The sequence below is a fragment of the Pollachius pollachius genome, assembly GCF_949987615.1.
Source record: "Pollachius pollachius genome assembly, chromosome: 16".
Classification (NCBI taxonomy): Eukaryota; Metazoa; Chordata; class Actinopteri; order Gadiformes; family Gadidae; genus Pollachius; species Pollachius pollachius.
In genome coordinates this window covers 4927184-4945766 of record NC_136949.1, presented here as the reverse complement: position 1 = coordinate 4945766, position 18583 = coordinate 4927184, and the positions used below count along the sequence as shown (strand labels likewise).

The following is an 18583-nucleotide window of genomic DNA, read 5'->3' as shown; positions in this document are numbered from 1 at the left end:
TAGCCCTAAAGGGAGCTAGCTTGTTTCTCCTTCCCTGGTTATTTTCCATTAAAGTCTAATTAGCTTAGTCCGAATTGTTTCTGACGTCGTCTCAACAACATGACGCGGGCATAACAATAAAAACACTGCAACACAACGATGTGATGCTAATGTGTTGTCCACTTCCTAATGGGAAAAGTATCCCATTATGCAAGCCTTTTCCCCTTTCCTTTCATGGATAAATACCTTTTTAGTTAATTTCACTTAATATCATGCTCAACTATGAACCACATGGGACTCATTTTTGGATTACATGTGTGCATTTTAAATAAGTGGTGAACCCTGAGACAGATAGGGGTTTTAATTTCCAGCGATACCGCTGTGAAAACGGATTCGGTGGTATACTTCAAGTAATTTGAAGATCATCTTTTCCCTTTCATAACTTTCGTGAAATTGCCTGGAGCGTCATTTCCTCTTCTATTAAATCAGATTATCCAAACCGGGCGGCCTTCTGCCTTCCCCTCCACGAATACTTCTATTTGAGGAGGTTCCTTATAAAGGGGCTGGCGATTATCCTCAACATTCAAGCACTCAAACGTTGTTGTTTATTGACAAAATGGGTAGGCCAAGATCTCTGGTTAGGATTGTGTGAGCCACATAGCATAACATATACCTTAGCCAGCCAACACAGACGTATTTCTCATGCCCATAACCAGCTGTTATTAGTTTCTAATGTGATCTGGGAAAAGGCCCTCGGGGGGGCCCCTGTGATCCCATTGTACCGAAAGCAATGTCTTGCATTCCCCGAGCCAATAAAGGCTCTTCAAAACCCTTGAACCGAGCAACTAGTCCGACCTAATAAAGACCTGCAGTCTCACATCCACCTCAGCGCAAATTGAGCTTAGAGGGTAAAGTCGAGGGTGTAGCAACAAGGCTCTCAGGGAAAAAAAAAATAAGGAAGAACATGAGGAGAGGGGAGGAAGGGAGAAGGGGTGGGGTTGGGTAGCCATCGGCCAGCGGCATATGGCTCAGGAGGTAGAGCGGGTTGGCTGGTAACCGGAAGATTGCTAGTTCAATTCCCGGCTCCTCCTGTGTCGAGGGTTCCCTGAGCAAGGCACCTACCTTGACTGCTCCTGACGAGCTGGCAGTCGCCTTGCATGGCTGCCCCGCCTTCGGTGTGTGAATGTGTGCATGAATCGGTGAATGTTAGGTAATATTGTGAAGCGCTTTGGGTGGCAACTGCTTGGAAAAGCGCTAAATAAATGCAGTTCAAATACAGTTCAAAAAAGAAAAGGAACATGAACACAAAGAACATGAGGAGAGGAAGGGAGGGAGAAGGGATGGGGTGGGGTAGGCTTCGGCTAGCCGCAGGCCTACTTTGTATTTCTCAATTGTGTGGCACAGTCACTGAAGAGGGCTAAAACAGCGCCTAGCTTCACAATGAGGTTGATCCACTGGTATACTGGCTAGGATGTCTCGATTACCGGTCTAAAAAGGTACCGGGTTCGATTCCCCAGCGTCCGCAGTCTACCCATAGGCATCCTTGAGCAAACCCACACTACTCCTTAATAATATGTGTCTGCTAATTAATGCAACAAAATAAAATGCTCAGAGGAGCATTACGTCGTTTTGACGCTGAGGCCGAGAGGTCAGAATTCACTAGATGAAAAAAAGCATTGCATGGAAACAAACGGAAAAACAGTCTTAAAGAGGGAGATTATGGCTCCCCGGTGACTCACCATGTACATTATATCCATCGATGAGGTCAGCCGTCTCCTTGCATTTATTGGATTTCTCCTGCTGTCATTCAATCATTGGTTACTCATTTAATGAAGCCGGTCCATTCCGACCCATTTTGCTAGATTTCCTGAGTGGCTTACTGCGGAAGCCATAGGGTAGAGTAGCGATGGATTCAGGGTGCATTAAAGCCATACTGTCTGCATGTACTCTAGTATAATTCAACGACATCCCCGCCGGTGTGTTCCCGCACACACAGCTCCAGCATGTGATTAGTTCTTACATGAATGGTGAAGAGCCAGCAGAGGTTGAGACTAAAAATCAGGCGATATTTGTATGTTTATTTCATTATTTCTTTACGGGGGGAGCGTGGGCCGATTCCCGGTCTTGTTTGCGACTGAGAGAGCTGCACTCCACGAGAACGAGAGCGCACCTCTTGCTGTGCGCAGGGGAACCGAGCTGGCGCCTGGAAAACACAATTGGTTTGCTGATTCTTTTTTTTTCCCTGAATGCCAAAGCCTGAATTTCAATGAGGCACCCAGCAGAGCACAGTAAGGGGAGGCAAACAGCAAAAGTGAAAAGATATATTTTTCTCTTGTCGTCCACTGCCTCTCCCTCCATTAACCACATCTCTGTTTTACCCCCTGACATATTACGGCCATGAATTTAACCCTAAACCCGGGCATTACATTCCCTGATGGAGTAACTTTACATCACTGACTGCTCAGTTGTAAAGAGGACCAGTCGTAAAATGGAGGGGGGACCGATGAAAAGAATCCCGAAGTTTGACACGAAGTAACTTTCGTCGCTTTGGCAACTACATCAACTGACATCCGCAGTATGCACCCGGGAGTCTTAGACACTCAAAGATTGGTTGCTTTTGCATCAAACCTGGTTACAATACCCTCTCGGAAGATACAAGGCTATAGGCAACGCCGAGGTCAAACGCCCTGCCAAAAAACATGGACAACGATTAGGCAGGGAAGAGACTTTTGGGGGAAGATCTCAGTGATTTTGAGGCAAAAATGTACACACACTTGCGTGATGTCTGCCTCGTATCTCCTGTGTCGGTTTGGAGTGTTGTTTGTTATTTGTGCATGCCCTCAAAAAGAACAACAGGCCCGTGAACGGTAGAGGCAGTGCGGGGTCGCGGCAGGGTCAGGGGTCAAGGGGCAGCGCCGCGGCGACCACAACAGCGAGAATAAGCCTCTGTTGACGTTACTTCGGCTGGGGTTTCCGACTAAACAACATGGCGACCTCCTCGAATTCTTGCTTTGTTTAATAGTTTACGTCGCGCAAATCTGGACGTTGTATACAGTCAGAGCTTTTGAGTGCGCCCTCTAGTGGAACCCTCCAGGAACACGCAGAGAACCAACGCCGGGTGTGTGTTACGATTCTGTTCACGGGTGTGTGTTACGATTCTGTTCGCGTTGGCACCAGCCGGTCGCTGGTGCCAACGCGTGGTTGAAAGGTGAGTGGTCCTCCACCGCCGTTTGTCACCGTCGGTGTGTCATGTGATCTATGACGCGGTCGGAGCGAACAAGTCACGAAATCCCCCGCTCCGGAGCAGCTGATGCGTGAATGGAGTGATAAATCATGCTTTGGTGCAAAAAAGGGCTCGAAGTGAACCAACCCACACACACACACACACACACACACACACACACACACAGAGGGGGACGTACACACAAGCAAATGGAAATGCCGTGACTGCTCAGGCTCGGTGGATTGACTTTGATGAGGCGAGGCGCAACATGACTTTCTACAGCGCAGGAGTCAATCTACAATCACAAGGAGCATGGCAGCACGCTCGAAATCCTGGGGGCCTGATTTCAAGTGTGTGTGTGTGTGTGTGTGTGTGTGTGTGTGTGTGTGAGTGTGTGTATGTGTCAGCCCAATTTCCGGTCGTTGTTACGTTATTGGTTGGTGTGTGCACTTTGTGTGTTAGTTTGTGTGTGTGTGTTTGTATGTGTTTGTGTGAGTATGTGTGTGTGTGTCTGAGTTTAGGTCGTTGTTGCGTTATTGTTTGGTGTGCACTTTGTGCGTTAGTGTGTGTGTATGTGTGTGTGTGTGTGTGTATGTGTGTCTGAGTTAAGGTTGTTGTTGTGTTATTGTTTGGTGTGTGCACTTTGTGCATTTAGTGTGTGTGATTGCAAGTTTATGTCATTGTTGCGTTATTGCTTGGTGTTTGTGCACTTTATCGAGTGTATGTGTGTGTGTGTGTGAGAACTGCCTGCTGTCTGGTAGTTTGTCACAATATTTGAACGCTGGGAGACTACTGAAGCCGTCATTGTCAACACCCTCACCCCACCACTGTTCCCGCCTGTCACAGCCTCCCCCCCCCGCTTCCCTGCTCCTTCAGCAGGGCCTGCCATACAGCCACGAAATGCGGGTGACTTTTGTAGAGACAAACACACAAAAACACACGCACACACTCATTCAAAAGGAGACGGGTCGTTGCAGCAAATAATGCCACCACCACACTGCCTTTCCTGTCCTCCGTCCTCCAAACAATCTCACCCGATCTGAGGTACAATTGTTAGCAATTGTGTGGTACCAAGGATTGGGGCACTTATTTCTGCAATCACTTCAGATTTGTTTCAGCCATTGATTTCCTGGCACGTGGGACGGTCGAGAGAGGGAGTGAGGGAGAGAGGGGGGAGAGAGAGAGAGAGAGAGAGAGAGAGAGAGAGAGAGAGAGAGAGACAAGGGTTGAGGAGACAGGCAGCCAAGACGCCCTATGAACGTAGGAACGGCCGAACGAGCGAGGGAGAGAGAGACGGAGAGAGAGAGAGGGAGAGAGCAAAAAAAAAACGAGAGAGAGAGAGCGCGCAAGAGAGAGAGAGAGAGAGAGACAGCGGGGGAAAGTCGTCAAACATGCAATGCCAGGCTTCGGGAAACGGTCGCCATGACAACAGACATCCCTTCACCGGCGCGAGCACTTAGGATGCCTGTGTAGGCTGAAGAGACGCGGGTGAAGGTTGGCATTAGACTCTTGTCGAGGCGCCGGCGCGTCCGAACCAATACTCCCCCCCCCCCCCCCCCCCCCGCTTGTCTCACCGCCCGCCGTTAAGAGACCCCCCCTCTGGGGTTGCCCTTGTCGGCCGCCTTTACCTCCGTCAGCGGGTGGTGGGCTCCGTGATTGGTGCGTCGCTCCCGTCGTGTGTGTTAACGCGGGGGCCCCTGCCACGTCGGCTTAAGCTCCGCCGCGGAGACAAAGGCAGAGCGGCGCCCAGGTGCAGGGCGCCCAGCGAGGGGTGACAGACGTCTCAGGGGGGGACGAAGTCAATGAGCGCCTTTTGTTGTTTTGTTGCCGTTTCTAGAAGGCGCCGCAGTCCTTGCATGCCTTGGACCGGCGCTGCGTTTCGGTGTTTGGTTTTCGGCGGTTTGATGTTTAACTGATGTTTAAGCTGCTATTATTATTACTGTTATTAGTGTTAGTGTTTATTGTTGCACACCGTCAAGTAGGGGAAGAAAGAAAAAGGAAATAATAACCAACAGATGGATGAATCTCGAAGAGAGAAAAGCGCTGAAGAGGAAAGTCAACTGTGGACGAGAGGTTGGTTTCACAATCAGCAACTCTCTTCGACAGACCAGCATACTGGTGTCTCTCAGGAGAATCAACTAACCGATAATTGAATCATGGGCTGCTTGCATTTTTTAGCTATTATCACGTCAACATGGCCGCCATCATCAATGTCATTATCATTATCTCCATTGCCAACAGTATCATCATCGCAATCATTGTTATCATCGCAATCCTCCTTATTGAATGATTGCAATCATAAATAGTCAGAATATGGAAATTACGCCAACAAAACCGAGACACCGTTTCATCAGTCCAGATCTCTAAGATCCATCTCGTGTTAATAAATGGAGGGTGCGGTGTCCTAATTGGGGGCCATCTATGTAATACAACCAGGAGGATTTTGGCTCCAACAACTCCCGCGGTACCCACTAAGTACAGCAGAGAACAAGCAGCTCAGAGACGCTTTGGCTGCTGGGCTCAGCAGTGGGAGCGGCCAGGTTACCATAAGCTTCTTTGGTCCATGGTGCTGCTGGTGATGGCGGTGGAGCAGGAGGTTGGGGGGGATGGTGTGGGCGGATTTGGGTGTGAGTGATCCCGAGGAGAGGGAGTTGTGTTAACTGAACCCATTCAAAGAATGGGGTCAGCCACCTGACTGAGCTGGGGCGATATAGCTAGGTTCGATAAGCTAGTGCGGCGGCGGCAGGGCCGTCTGAGAAGAGAAATATCAAATGAACAGAGCAAAATAAAACATAGAGCACAACCTTGGCGAGGAGAACATTCTCAGCAGCGTGACTCATGTGTGGAACGGGAGCTCTGCGGAGTGTTGATCTTTGTTTTTTCCAGTCCTTGCCTCCAACCGATATGAGGGTGAAAACGAACAATAGAAGCTAATTTCCTGAGCCAGAAAATACCCTGACTTCATGTAATATTATTATTCATTATCGAAATGATTTTGTTGTTCTGCACAAAAACTGAGCACTTTAGCTTCCCCACCCGCCCTCAGAAGAGGCCCGTTCGGATGTTGCGGTCGTAATTGCTTCCCTTTTACAGCCTTAATGATACCTTGAGAGTCGGCGTCGCTGCTTTATTCCACCGCTAGCCGCCAACCCCCTGCCCCTGCCCTCCTCCACGCTACTCACCATCAACGTTTTGGTTCTTACCTCTTCAAAACACCCGGTATAACGGAGGCGCAGCACAAGGCCAAACACTCTCCGCCTCTCCTCTGACCTCGGACGGAAAGAATAATAAAACATTCCCCGGACTTTGCGGCCGCCGAGGGCCTTTTTGTCCGCCGCCACGACAACTTCCGTCCGTTTTGAAAAGAGTGGCAACCGTTTTGCCACCTAGGGCGATTAGCTTGATTAGCTATTAGCATCCGTTTCAAAATCATACCCTCCAGTGACATCACACCTGGGAGCGACCAACCGATATGTAACGCTAGGAAAGACACAACCCACCGGACCGTACCAACTAATCTGATCTAACAGCCGTACACGGTGGACCCATCCTTAGAGACCCACACACGGCCCTATATATAAACTCCCAAGAAAATGTTCTTTTTTTTCTTCCCCGGGGCCGTTTCAGGTGTTCTTTGACCGGTGCTTGAGAGACGTTTATTTTGCGCAGCGTATATATTCAGCGGCTTCTCTCCACAGACCCGGTCCGAGGAGAGGCGCCTCTCGCCATGATTAAGCTGGGTGTTATCTCCAGCCCCACCCTGGGGTGTTGAGTATTCCCTCATGTGTGTTGCTCTCTGTTCCACTGCAGCAAATTACTTCCTCTGCAAAAGTGCAGCGATGTGCAGCGTGTGTATATATAGCTGTGTGTATATATATATATATATAAAAAGATATAGAGAGATATATGTATGCCTCAGCACCTCACTGATTGAGGCGTACATATAGATGTCTGTCCACTCTAATCGTTAAGGAAAGGAGGCAGAGAGGGGCAAGGAGGAAAGGGAGGGGGAGAGAGAGAGGGCTAGAAAGGATGGTAGCAAGGGCAAGAGAGCACGAGAGAGAGAAAAGAGAGGGCTAGAAGTGGTGCTAACAAGGGAGCGAGAGTAAGAGAGAGAGAGAGAGTGATCGAGCAAGAGAAGGAGAGAGAGAGAGTGATGGAAAGAGAGAAAGAGGGAGTAAGAGAGGGTGACGGAGCAAAATAGAGTGGGCGAGGGAGCGAGAGAGAGACGTGAGGGTGAGAGGACAAGGGAGGCTAAGCGAGAAAGGGCAAGAGAGAGTGAGAGAGAGAGAGAGAGAGAGAGAGAGGAGAAGTGAAAGAGAGTAAGTGGGTGAGAAATAGAGCAAACAGGAAAGAGAGAGAGAGAGAGAGAGAGAGAGAGAGATTAGGGAGGAGGAGTGCGAGGGGTCCGAGCTGAAGGGAATGATGAAGGACTGGGTGAAGAAGGTCTCCCTGAACCAACAAAGACGGCTTTAGTTTCTCAGGCGGGAAGGCATTTGCATAGCTTAGAAACCCAGGAGTCGGCGCCCGGGCTCATGAAAAGAAACGCTCAGACTTCAATGTGAACCAGCAATGGGGGAAGAGGGAGATAGGAAAAATAATAGATCGACATAGACTGAGAGACACAAAGAGAGAGGAAGAGAGAGAGAGATGGAGAGTGCAGGGGGTTATGCAGAAAGGAAAGGACAAGGAAATCTTCGACAGACAGAGAAGCGTTCTTTTTCTGTTCGCCGCCGCAACAGGAAAACAACGAGATCAGCCACATCTCAGCGTCCCGTGGAGTTTGGACGCCAAGCGCCTTTGATGCCTGCAGAACACAAGGCAGACGAGAACGACGCCTCACTCACTCACACACACACACACACACACATACACACACACACACACACACACACACACACACACACACACACACACACAGAAAGACAGACACATACACACACACAAACAGACACAACCACATACAAACACACACACCCCACACATACGCCCACTGACATACAGGCACACTACCGCTAACCTACAAACAGAAACATACACACACACACACACACACACGCCTACCCACATGCAAACACACAAACACACACACACAAACACACACAACCACCCACACACACAAACACACACACACTCCCACCCACACACAAACACACACACTCTCCCAAACACACACACAATCACTCACACACACACACACGTGGATGGAGATGATACAGATACCGACGCTGCCTTCAAAATTCAACATGGCGGCCGTCTCAGAGGGCGCGTTAGGGAAACACGGATGGCGCACGCAGCGCGCGGGCAGTCACGCGTGAGGATCTGACGGTCACCAATCATCTAGACGACGAACAAGGACAACAAGTCGCTGTTGTCGTCTACGATTCCACTCGAGAACCACATGAGGAGAACCCAAGGGAAGATGTCACATATGGCGGTTGATCGGTCTGTCTGTATCAGTGTTGTCTGTCTGTCCGCACAACTGAGCATGACTAAGAGGTGCACACATGGCCGCCCTCTTTGCAAGGAGGTAAAATGCAAAGGGAAAAACGAGGTAGGCGACCCACAAACAGGGGGGGGGAAGGAGGAGCAGACGAAGCCATTTCCCCTTTCCCTGTGCGGCCCGCACTTATGGAGGAGTGACTAACCTTCATCAATCCTCCGTAATGGCTCTACCGGTGCCTCTTAATGTGACCGGGCCCATCCGTCCCCTCTACATCTCCACAAGATCATTTCACTGTCTGGTCGTAGGAAATGACATCGACCGACAGCCAGAGATGACAGCATATAAACAGCAGGCGACAGATAAAGGGCCCAGAGTGATGGGCCAGCTTGAACGGTATAAATCCCGGGGATACTTGTTGCCTGAGACTCATAATCGAAGCTCGGCTGGTAAATAAGTACTTTATTGAGATTTTTGCCACAGCGAGGCATACGTGGCGTTTACGTTAGTTTTGCACGTGTCAAACTCGGGTAATGGAAGCCTCTGTAAATGTAAAGAACTATATTACTATTTGGCAGACGCTTTCAACTCAAGTCCCTTACAGAGGATATATATCGTGACACATATCGGAGTAGGTAGTGGGTTAGGGCGTTTGATTCGAGGCTGCCCACAGGTTAGGCTGTGCACATTCAGGGAACTTTGAAACCAGTAGCTCAGTGGCTTCGAACACCCTAACCACCAGACGCTTCCAGTGTCGCTCCCTTCAAAGCCTGTGACTGGCTGCTCTGCTCTGTATTCAGCGCAGGAGCCACTCTGACCACCTCCACGGAGACCGCGGCCTTCAACGGGCCTCCCTTTTACGCTGCATCATTAGAAAGAAGGAAGAAAAGACTCTAGCTATTGGCCTGTCACTGGGAACAAGGGCTTTAATATGAGCACTTTGCAAATGGATGACATCCCAGCTTGCCAAAAGCACCTGCGACGGCCTGAGCGTAAATGTGGAACTCCATGTACGATACCGTCTATCTAGCGGTCTGTATGTCTGTCCATCTATTAATCTGTTGGTCTGTGTGTCTGTCTGTCTAAATATATTTCTATATGTCTGACTGTCTAGACAGCTGTCTGTCTGTGTCCGTCTGTATGTCTATATATGGGTATATATATACACCTGTTTATATGTCTATCAGTCTATATGTGTGTCTGTCTCTATATATTTATGTATGTCTATATGCCTGTATGTATGTCTGTCTGTACAGATAACCGTCTCTCTGTCTGTCTGTATATGTGTCTGTCTGTCCATCTATGTCTTTATAACTGTCAGTGTGTCTGCCTATCTTGATATATCAGTATATGTCTATATAACTGTCAGTGTGTCTGTCTCTTTATACATCTGTCTCTATGTCTACCTATATCGATCTCTGTCTGTCGACATGTCTGCCTGTATCTAGTAATGTGCACGTCTGGTGGTTCGTCCCCATCTCTCCATCTCTGCACCGCTTGTGAGTAAACCTATCATCTAGTATCATAGCATTCATATGCGACAGCAGCAGCGTCCAACGCACACTGAATATTAATACACACGGGGATGCCTCCATACCATGTTTAGAAGACAGAAGTGCATGCCGTCATAGTGCCTGTTTTCCTCTTCTCCATATAGAACACACACAGCTGTGCTGCGGTAGGGAAATAGTCTCTCTCTCTCTCTCTCTCTCTCTCTCTCTCTCTCTCTCTCTCTCTCTCGTCATCTCGTCATCCACAGCAATGGCAGCCATGGTGGAGGAGGTGTCCTTACAAATGAGTGACCCAGACTGCCCATCATGTATCTGACCTAGAATACCCGGCACTGGGTGTAGCATCGCATGGAGGTGGGGGCTGGTGGGGTTTAAGGGAAAGAGTGTAGTGGTGGCTTTTTTCATGGTGAAATTGTGCATAATGCTTGTAATATTGCGTGGTCCAAACTTTGATCATCGATCAGGCTTTTTTAGTCCTGCGTCAAGCCGGGATAATTAACAGTTGGCACTGGTGAACGGCTTCAGAAATGCAAATGTTTGCTTAAAATTCACTTGGGTCAGATGTATGGTAAGAATGCTTCGGTTTCCAAGTGGGAATCATGGGTTCTCACACACACACACAAACACACACACATTTTGTCTGTTCTTCACACAGTCAAATAGTGAGACCGTAACATCTGTCCAAGCTCTCCCGTTACATTCCTTGCAGTTATATTTTATTTCTTCCTTTTTTTTAACAACTCTACTGGTGTATGGCGTTAAATTACCCATCTAATTACCCTACCTTTTGGAAACACACATATACACACACACACACAGACGCACACACACACACACACACACACACTCACACAAATTGGATCACTTGGCTTTCACTCGAGACCCGATGCAAGCAAGTGTGGCTTTGAATTGGCCGAGCTCGATGCAGTTTGATGTGCCATGTTGCGCCGTGTGGCTGACTTTCCTCTGGATTAGCATAGCCGCGGAGGATATCCAATCAAAAATAAAGGGCGAGTTAGCGAACAGATGGGATTTCTATAGGTGGCAGTTTTGTGACCGCTGGGATTAGGGGTTGGGGCGGGTTAGAATTCACTAATTCTTAAACACACATACGATTTGTAGTTACAATTTCCTAGATACATGCCCTAGCTTCCCGGGATGGGCCTTGCATTAGCATTCAAAAGGTGCATACGTTTAATGGTACACAGTCAAGTGTGAATAAAGCATTTCCTGCTGGCCAACCATAGCATTCCATTATCTAGCTTGAAGAAGTACAGAGATGCCATTACATGGGTGAGGGGGGAGGAGGAGGCAGACTGAGATGTACGGCTCCCAGGCAAAGGTTACTGGGTTCGATCCCCAGTGTCGCGGTGTAGTTCTATAGACCTAACTGAGGAGGATGGTGAAACCGCTGTAGCCTTAACCTATTGACACTCTGGATGAAGGCATTGACACGGCGCTGGGCGGAGCAGTGTTTGAGAGTTGGTCGTCTCACTGTAGCAGACGATCTGATCTGAGATCTTGCCGCCTGCCAAATATCTGGGGGTTTCTTAAAGGTAACACATGATACCACCAGGTGTGTCTGCTGACATCACAAGTGGGCATGTCCACCTAGATGTGTGCTGGATAGATCAGTCTACCAGCCTACCCAGTGGACTGTAGGAAACGTTGCTCATCTATTCGTTATCCATCTAGGTGAACCCGCCCACTTGTGATGTCAGAAAAGGCTGATTTTCAAAACGGCTTGTAGCTTCTAATCACACTCACACCTGGTGGTTTAATATGTCACCTTTAAAGCATGTTAGCAGTTTAAATGACCGCTAACAGACATACGGCCCTTACATTTGATCAGAAATTATGCCTAACAGGAAACAGGAACAGGAAATGATGTGCTTCCCCCCCCACCCACCCCCCCCCCCACCCCCCCCCCCCCCACCCCCCCACCCCCCCACACCCCCCCCACCCCCCCCCCCCACACCCCTCCCCCCACCCCCCCTTGGTGTGACGAACAGGGAGAAAGGTTTTTAAAATATTCAAAATGGATGTCCCACCCACTTCCGATATGCAATAGTTTTCCATGTTCGATTCCGTTTCATGCGATTGGCTCAGGCCACCAGATTGGGTAAATTAAGGATTTCCAGCGACTTTGTTTAAATATTTGTAAGGGTGCGTTGGTAGGACTTCACTTCACTCCACACTGCCCTAATATGAAGACTTCTGATTGGTTGTGCAAGGGAGGGTTTTTTGTAAACTTTCTAATGGTCTCCTCCCAGTTTAAGAAGCAAAACCTTCCAGATAGTCCTCAGTCTACAGTTAAGCATATCGTTCACAGACGTGAGTGGTGGTGTCTAGAGAGGATTGTGGATTCACACAAACTAATAAGACCCGTACTATTATGACTTTCTTTCCTCAATCCATTTTCTACTCGACCCCTCACTCTGGGGGCTCTTGTTTTGATCACCGTCACGGACAAGATCACACACACTCGCACACTCGACACCACACACACACACACACACAGACACGCACACACACACACACACACACACACACCGTGTTGTAACGGAAGGAGGTTGTAGCAGAGTTCCCCAGAGGGTTCGTCTGTCTTTTGTTTCATCTGACGTGAACGGGAAGAATTTGTGTTACATCACTGTCCGGATTGTTTATTTTGTGACATTTGATCTGAGTCATGCCACTGTTTTAGTGTGTGTGTGCGTGTGTGTGTGTGTGTGTGTGTGTGTGTGTGTGTGTGTGTGTGTGTGTGTGTGTGTGTGTGTGTGTGTGTTTAGGCAGGTAGAGAGGTACAGTTAGAAAGACATGGAAAATGATGCATTTAGAATCAGAGAGAGCGAGAGAGAGAGAGAGAGAGAGAGAGAGAGAGAGGGGACACACACACTCACACCGATAGACAGAGAGGGAGATAGAGAGACGTAGGAGCAGCAGCAGTGTTTTCATGCATACCAAACACCAAATGGCATATGGTATTTTAAATGACTCAGGGCTCAGGCGAGTGCTGTGTGACGTTCTCCTCTGAATTCGTAAACGAGTGTATTCCAGATTATTCCCATTTCCTTCTCGGTGAGGCTCGAGAACATTCGCGATGGATTTGTGAGTATCGACTATGCATCTCAAGTCCCCAATTATTTAAATGCCCCCCCCCCCCTCCAGCAAACACAGATGAGTCGCTGACAATCGAAAAGAGCCGTACTATATATAGTGTCTGGAGCTGACCATGTTTGAGGGGGTGCTGGATGGAAGACACACCACTGACAGCTTGTAGGTCACCCACATGTGCACAGACGATGCGTCCGCGATGATCGCGCGATCAATTCGCCATTAAACGAATAACTACAGGAAGCCACCGGTTGTTGCCGGCGTGCTGGTACAGAGACAAGGTCATGATTACCACTCGGTGGATCGTTGCGTGCAGGCTACTCACCGTAGACTCCTTGGCAACGGATGCCGTCCGCCAGCAGCGCCAGCAGCCCCAGAACACACGTTATAAGATCCATCTTGTTACGTTAACCTCAACATATCCAGTGCTTCTTCAATGGCAAGAAGTCCTCTCCGGTCCGTGAGATGCTGCTGCAGCCGAGATAGAGAGCCACTCGCTTGCATAGATACCGCTCCCGTACTCGGGTCTTCAGGGTTCACTGTGTTCTTCCAAAGGGGAACGATGACCTCTCTCGTTCTGTCCAGTGTCTCCCGCCTGGCATGAAACGGATCGATGCGGACGGAGTTTCTACCGCAAGTGGGTTAGAGATGCGATGCGAACCCAAAATCAAATAGTACACACACACACACACTCACACTCACACGCACACACACACACACACACACACACACACACACACACACACGCACGCAAACACACACACAGACCCTTACTAATTGATGACAAACACTTGTCGACTTCCAGGTCCTGCTATGAAAGGAGAGGTCCCTCGGATGATGGGGGGGCGCGTCTACAGATGACCCACTAGGCGTCTCGGCTGAGGGTCACACAGGCGCGCGCGGTGGCTGCACTGAGGCGCGGTTCCACGACTGAAACCTGCGGACATCGCGTCGACTTCTCAGCTGTTGTCATGGCTCAAATCTGCCCCGTTTCTGCCGCTGCTTCTCCCGCTGCTGTGGCGGCTACGTGGACGACCGTCGAATGGGTCCGACTGACATCCCCCCCCCCCCCCCCCCCACAACACGAACGCTGTCGGTCCTGTACTTTCCTTATGTCCAGCCCGCCACGGCGTAGACAAGTTTCCCAGCACCACTTGTCCACGGTGATCCGGACGGTTTCCGCCTCTGACACACGCGCTCACATCACAACCGCACCGCCTATAGACGTGCGCGACTCATCTAATCTCTCCTTCTCTCTCTTGCCGGGTGTGTGATCACAAGAAGAGAGGATGAAGACGATGCCCCGGTCCCCGGTGAAGATGAAGCGCGATAGTGGAAAGCAAAACCCAAACGGCTTCTAGCGCTTCACGGTGCGGCGTTGTGTCACGTCGCGTAACGTTGTGTTTTCTTGTCCTGTCCTGTCCCTCTCGTGAAGAAGAAGAAGAAGAAGATGAAGAAGCAGAAGAATACTCGTCGACGTGCTCCCCTACGCTGCCGTGGCTGCCTCAGTCGTGGGACGGCGAGTTGTGCATTAGTCACGTTGCGCAATACGTGCTAGCGGTGTGAGAGAGCGAGGCGCCGCGCGGAGGAGAGGCGCAGCCGCTCTGTGGCTGGCGACGTCAAGAGGTGCGCGCGTGAGGACTCGGAGGGCGCGCTCATCTGTATGGGAGGCTTCTCGCGGCGTCAGGGAAAAAGGCACGAGAGGCGCAGCTGCCTGGAGGAGGAGGAGGAGGAGGAGGAGGAGGAGGAGGAGGAGGAGGAGGAGAACTAAGGACGGAGGGGTGGGTGATGGTCGAGGGTGGAGGTGGTGGTGGGTGCTCATCTGAATTCAGCAGACCTCTTCGCTTGGAGTGACCATCGCTATCGAACCGCAACCGCACACACACATGAGCGTCTTGTCATGTGATATGGCTCCTGAATCATCACAGCCCATTGCAGCTGCTGTGGCTGGTCTTTAAAAGGAACGATGCCGTTTTGATGTAATAAAGTGCACATGTTTGTTTATTAATGTTGTTGCATGACTAACTGTTTGAGCTGTATCCGGATCAAATGGTTTTAAGCGTGATCTCTCGCGCGGACGTGCAACAGCAACTGATGCTTAACGAGATCTACAAACTGCCATTCGAAAACGATAGCAGCATGACAAAGGTGGCCAAGGGTAGACGTTTATTTAGTTGTCAGGGGGGTTTATTGGAATCATATAAACCTGCGTAGTGTGCAGGCCTTTTGCTCTCTCGCCTGTTGTGCATCTCTGGACGTGCAGCACTCAATAGAGCAGAGCGAAGAGGAGGAGGGCTCTATTGGTCGCTTTAGCGCACTCTTTTGGAAGGCAGCGGAATCACCACGGAGAGTCGCGCAATCATTATGGAGTACATTGATTTGGTTTCCCATTCGTTCGGCGTCTTGAGCCTACTCGTAAATAAAACACAACTGGTGGGTTGCTAGGGTAACAGTCCTTATTCAATGCATTCATAACATTGATTTACTCAAAATAGTGAAAGACAGTTTAACAATCGATTGTATACTTCTGATCATAGGATTAGATCTGTACCGTAGAAAATCCTGTGTTATTGGTGCATAAGGAGAGAGTATCTGTGCTTCTTGTTGTTGTTCTTGTTGTTGTTGTTGCACAGAACCATTGGAACTTATGACTAAGTCGTTCTTACTACATATAAAAAGCTGTAGTTATGTCTTGCAATATGACAGATAGTGTCGGGGTGTATATGTGTTTGCTTTTGTGCATATGTGTGTGTGTGTGTGTGTGTATGTGTATGTGTGTCCATATCTTTGTGTGCATTTGTGTTCATGTGTGTGTGTGTGTCTGCTTGTGTGCTGTAGCATGTGTGCGTGTGTATGTGGGTGTGTGCATGAAGGTGTGCAGGCGCTCAAAAGTGTGTACGCATGCGCTTGTCACTAAGCCCCCATCTGTTGGCTGCTGATCGTTGTGTATTTCCTATGTACCTTAGCAGTACCCATCCAATATGGACTCTTTAACTCTCCATCTGTTGAATAGAGATAACTCTGTCCCTCAGCTTCTTAGTAGCCTCCTTCTTCTGTCACCTAGATCCAACATGTCCGCCCATCGCCCGCCACCATACGCGTTCCCGAAGAGGCGATGGTCCCCTCCTCGTCTGCGGTGAACAGGCCCTCCCGTCCCAGGTGCGAGATCGAGTGCTCTCTTTATTTTCTCCGACAAGTTTGTGTGTGCTTTCGTTGCTTGACAGAACGTCCACAGGAGGATGAAGGAGAGTGTCGTGGCTGTAGGGAGACGGCCGGAGCTCCATCTTCACTGTGTGCTATTCTACCTGCATTCTGCGTCTGAATGGACCGTCAGTTTGGATGAAAGCCCTTTGCAGAACACAAATCATTTATATGATTCATGTGAGTCGTACAATAGCCCAAGCGACACATACAAACCTTAACTTGAAAAGGTTTGAATGCTTTCTGTCAATGTTGGATTAGAAAGATGGCAGTCTCTGAAACGTGTGCACTTTGGCCGCGCATGAATTGCGTGTTTGGCAAACTTTTCTTAGTCCCTTCGCAAACGTTTTTAGGTTCTGGGCCCTCGCGGTTGTCTCTTTGTTCACCATTGCTTCATTTATATTGTCAATCGACATGACTGTTACTGTGGCAATTGTAGTCGCAAAGGATCACTTTGAACACCCCTATTTGGTGAACAAGGGTGTCTTTGTCTGTGTGTGTGTGTGTGTGTGTGTGTGTGTGTGTGCGTGTGTGTGTGTGTGTGTCTGTGGGTGTGCTTGTGTGTGTGTGCATATGTGTGTGTGTGTGTGTGTGTGCGTGTGTGTGTGTGTGTGTGTGTGTGTGTGTGTGCGTGTGGTTGTGTGTGTGTACATGTGTGTGTGTACATGTGTGTGTGTGAGTGTTTGTTTGTGTGTATGTGCTTGTGTGTCTGTGTGTGTGTGTGTATGTGCCTGTGTATGCATTTGTGTGTGTGTGCGTCTAATGTGTGTGTATATATGTGTGTGCTTATGTGTTCTGGAGAGTCTGTGTGATTTTTGATAATTACCTTTTCTCAATGACGAACCAATGGCTGCGAACGAGAGAGAGGGAGGGGGTGTGAGGGAGAGAGAGAGAGAGAGAAAGATAAAAAGTGGATTGAGTGGAATTCTTTATTACATCCCCTCATAGAGTTCACACTGTTTTCACTTACTGGTTCCCATTAGAAGAGAACAATCAACAATCAACTGGTGTTTCATTTGAAGCATATTAAAACTCGATTTTCGATCCCTTTTCCGTTTTTATTCTGTATAACTTCCTGCTTAAACAGGAAGTTGTCATGGCTTGCTCAGAGTTGAGTACCAGATTTTTCTTTTTATCGCCATTCCTTTTTTCTTCCACGGTAGGAACACATCTCGAAAACAAAGTGTACCGTTCAAAGTGTAGGAAGAAGAATTCCATGGGTGCCATTTAGGGGGGGAAATGAAAGCCAATATATGCCTTTGCCCTGTCTCAATCCCCCCGTGAGTGATAAACACTTTGGGTTGGTTCAAAGGGATCCCGCCTGTATCTGCATTGAGGGCTCTGGAAGCTTAACACCCGGGCCGGCCCTCTCGGCATCAGATGTGCTGACTCCGTGGAGATGTGCTGTGCTGAGAGAAGCACCGCGAGCTCAGCTTATTCTTGAAGGCTCGCTAGCGCCGAGCTAACGTTGAGCCAGCACGGAGCTGGAGCGGCGAGCTCCCCACTGTGCGCCGCGGCCCCAGCGCGACGATGAAAGACAAAAGGCACTTCTGGCAGCCGTGACGTGCGTTTGTACTCAACAAATGTTCTCTCTAGACACCCAGCGCCCCCACCACCACCGCCACCACCGCCACCACCGCCACCACTGCCACCGCCGCCACCACCGCCACCACCGCCACCACCGCCACCACCGCCATCCTCTCCTCCACTACCCTTCTCCCAGGATAGCGTCTCTTGTGACAAGCTCTGTATTCCTGGCAGCAGGTTCTCTCTCGGCGCTATTTACACGGGGAACCGCGGTGTGAGAATGAAAGAATCCAAAGCACAGGACAGATTTCAAGATGAGGTGCGGCGATTTATGGCAGCTGGCATCAGGATGCCCCCCCCCCCTCCTGCTTTCTATTGAAATAGCATCATAACAGGGCTTCCAGGCTTCTCAAAGTCTCCGTCATCCTTACCTTCCGTGGTTAAAAACGCAGCCTCTAAATAGTGTCGTCCGTTTAGACACACTTAAGCCATCCATTATGACAAGGGTGGAAGCCTATTGATCCCCAGTTGTTCCGAGCATCACTCGGAACCATTGATCTGCAGGATGACTTGCTGAGACCGAAC

The 18583-nt window shown here is 49.3% G+C and overlaps 1 protein-coding gene across 1 annotated transcript in view; it reads right to left on the bottom strand.

Moving 5' to 3' along the window:
* LOC307088127 (MAM domain-containing glycosylphosphatidylinositol anchor protein 2) overlaps positions 1–14317 on the bottom strand; it is a 177607-nt gene extending 163290 nt beyond the window's left edge. Inside the window, exon 1 of the mRNA XM_079753921.1 lies at positions 13596–14317. Within this exon, the coding sequence (XP_079610047.1) occupies positions 13596–13668 (73 nt within the window). The 5' untranslated portion in view covers positions 13669–14317. The remainder of the gene's footprint in view (positions 1–13595) is intronic.
* Positions 14318–18583: the final 4266 nt, after the last annotated feature.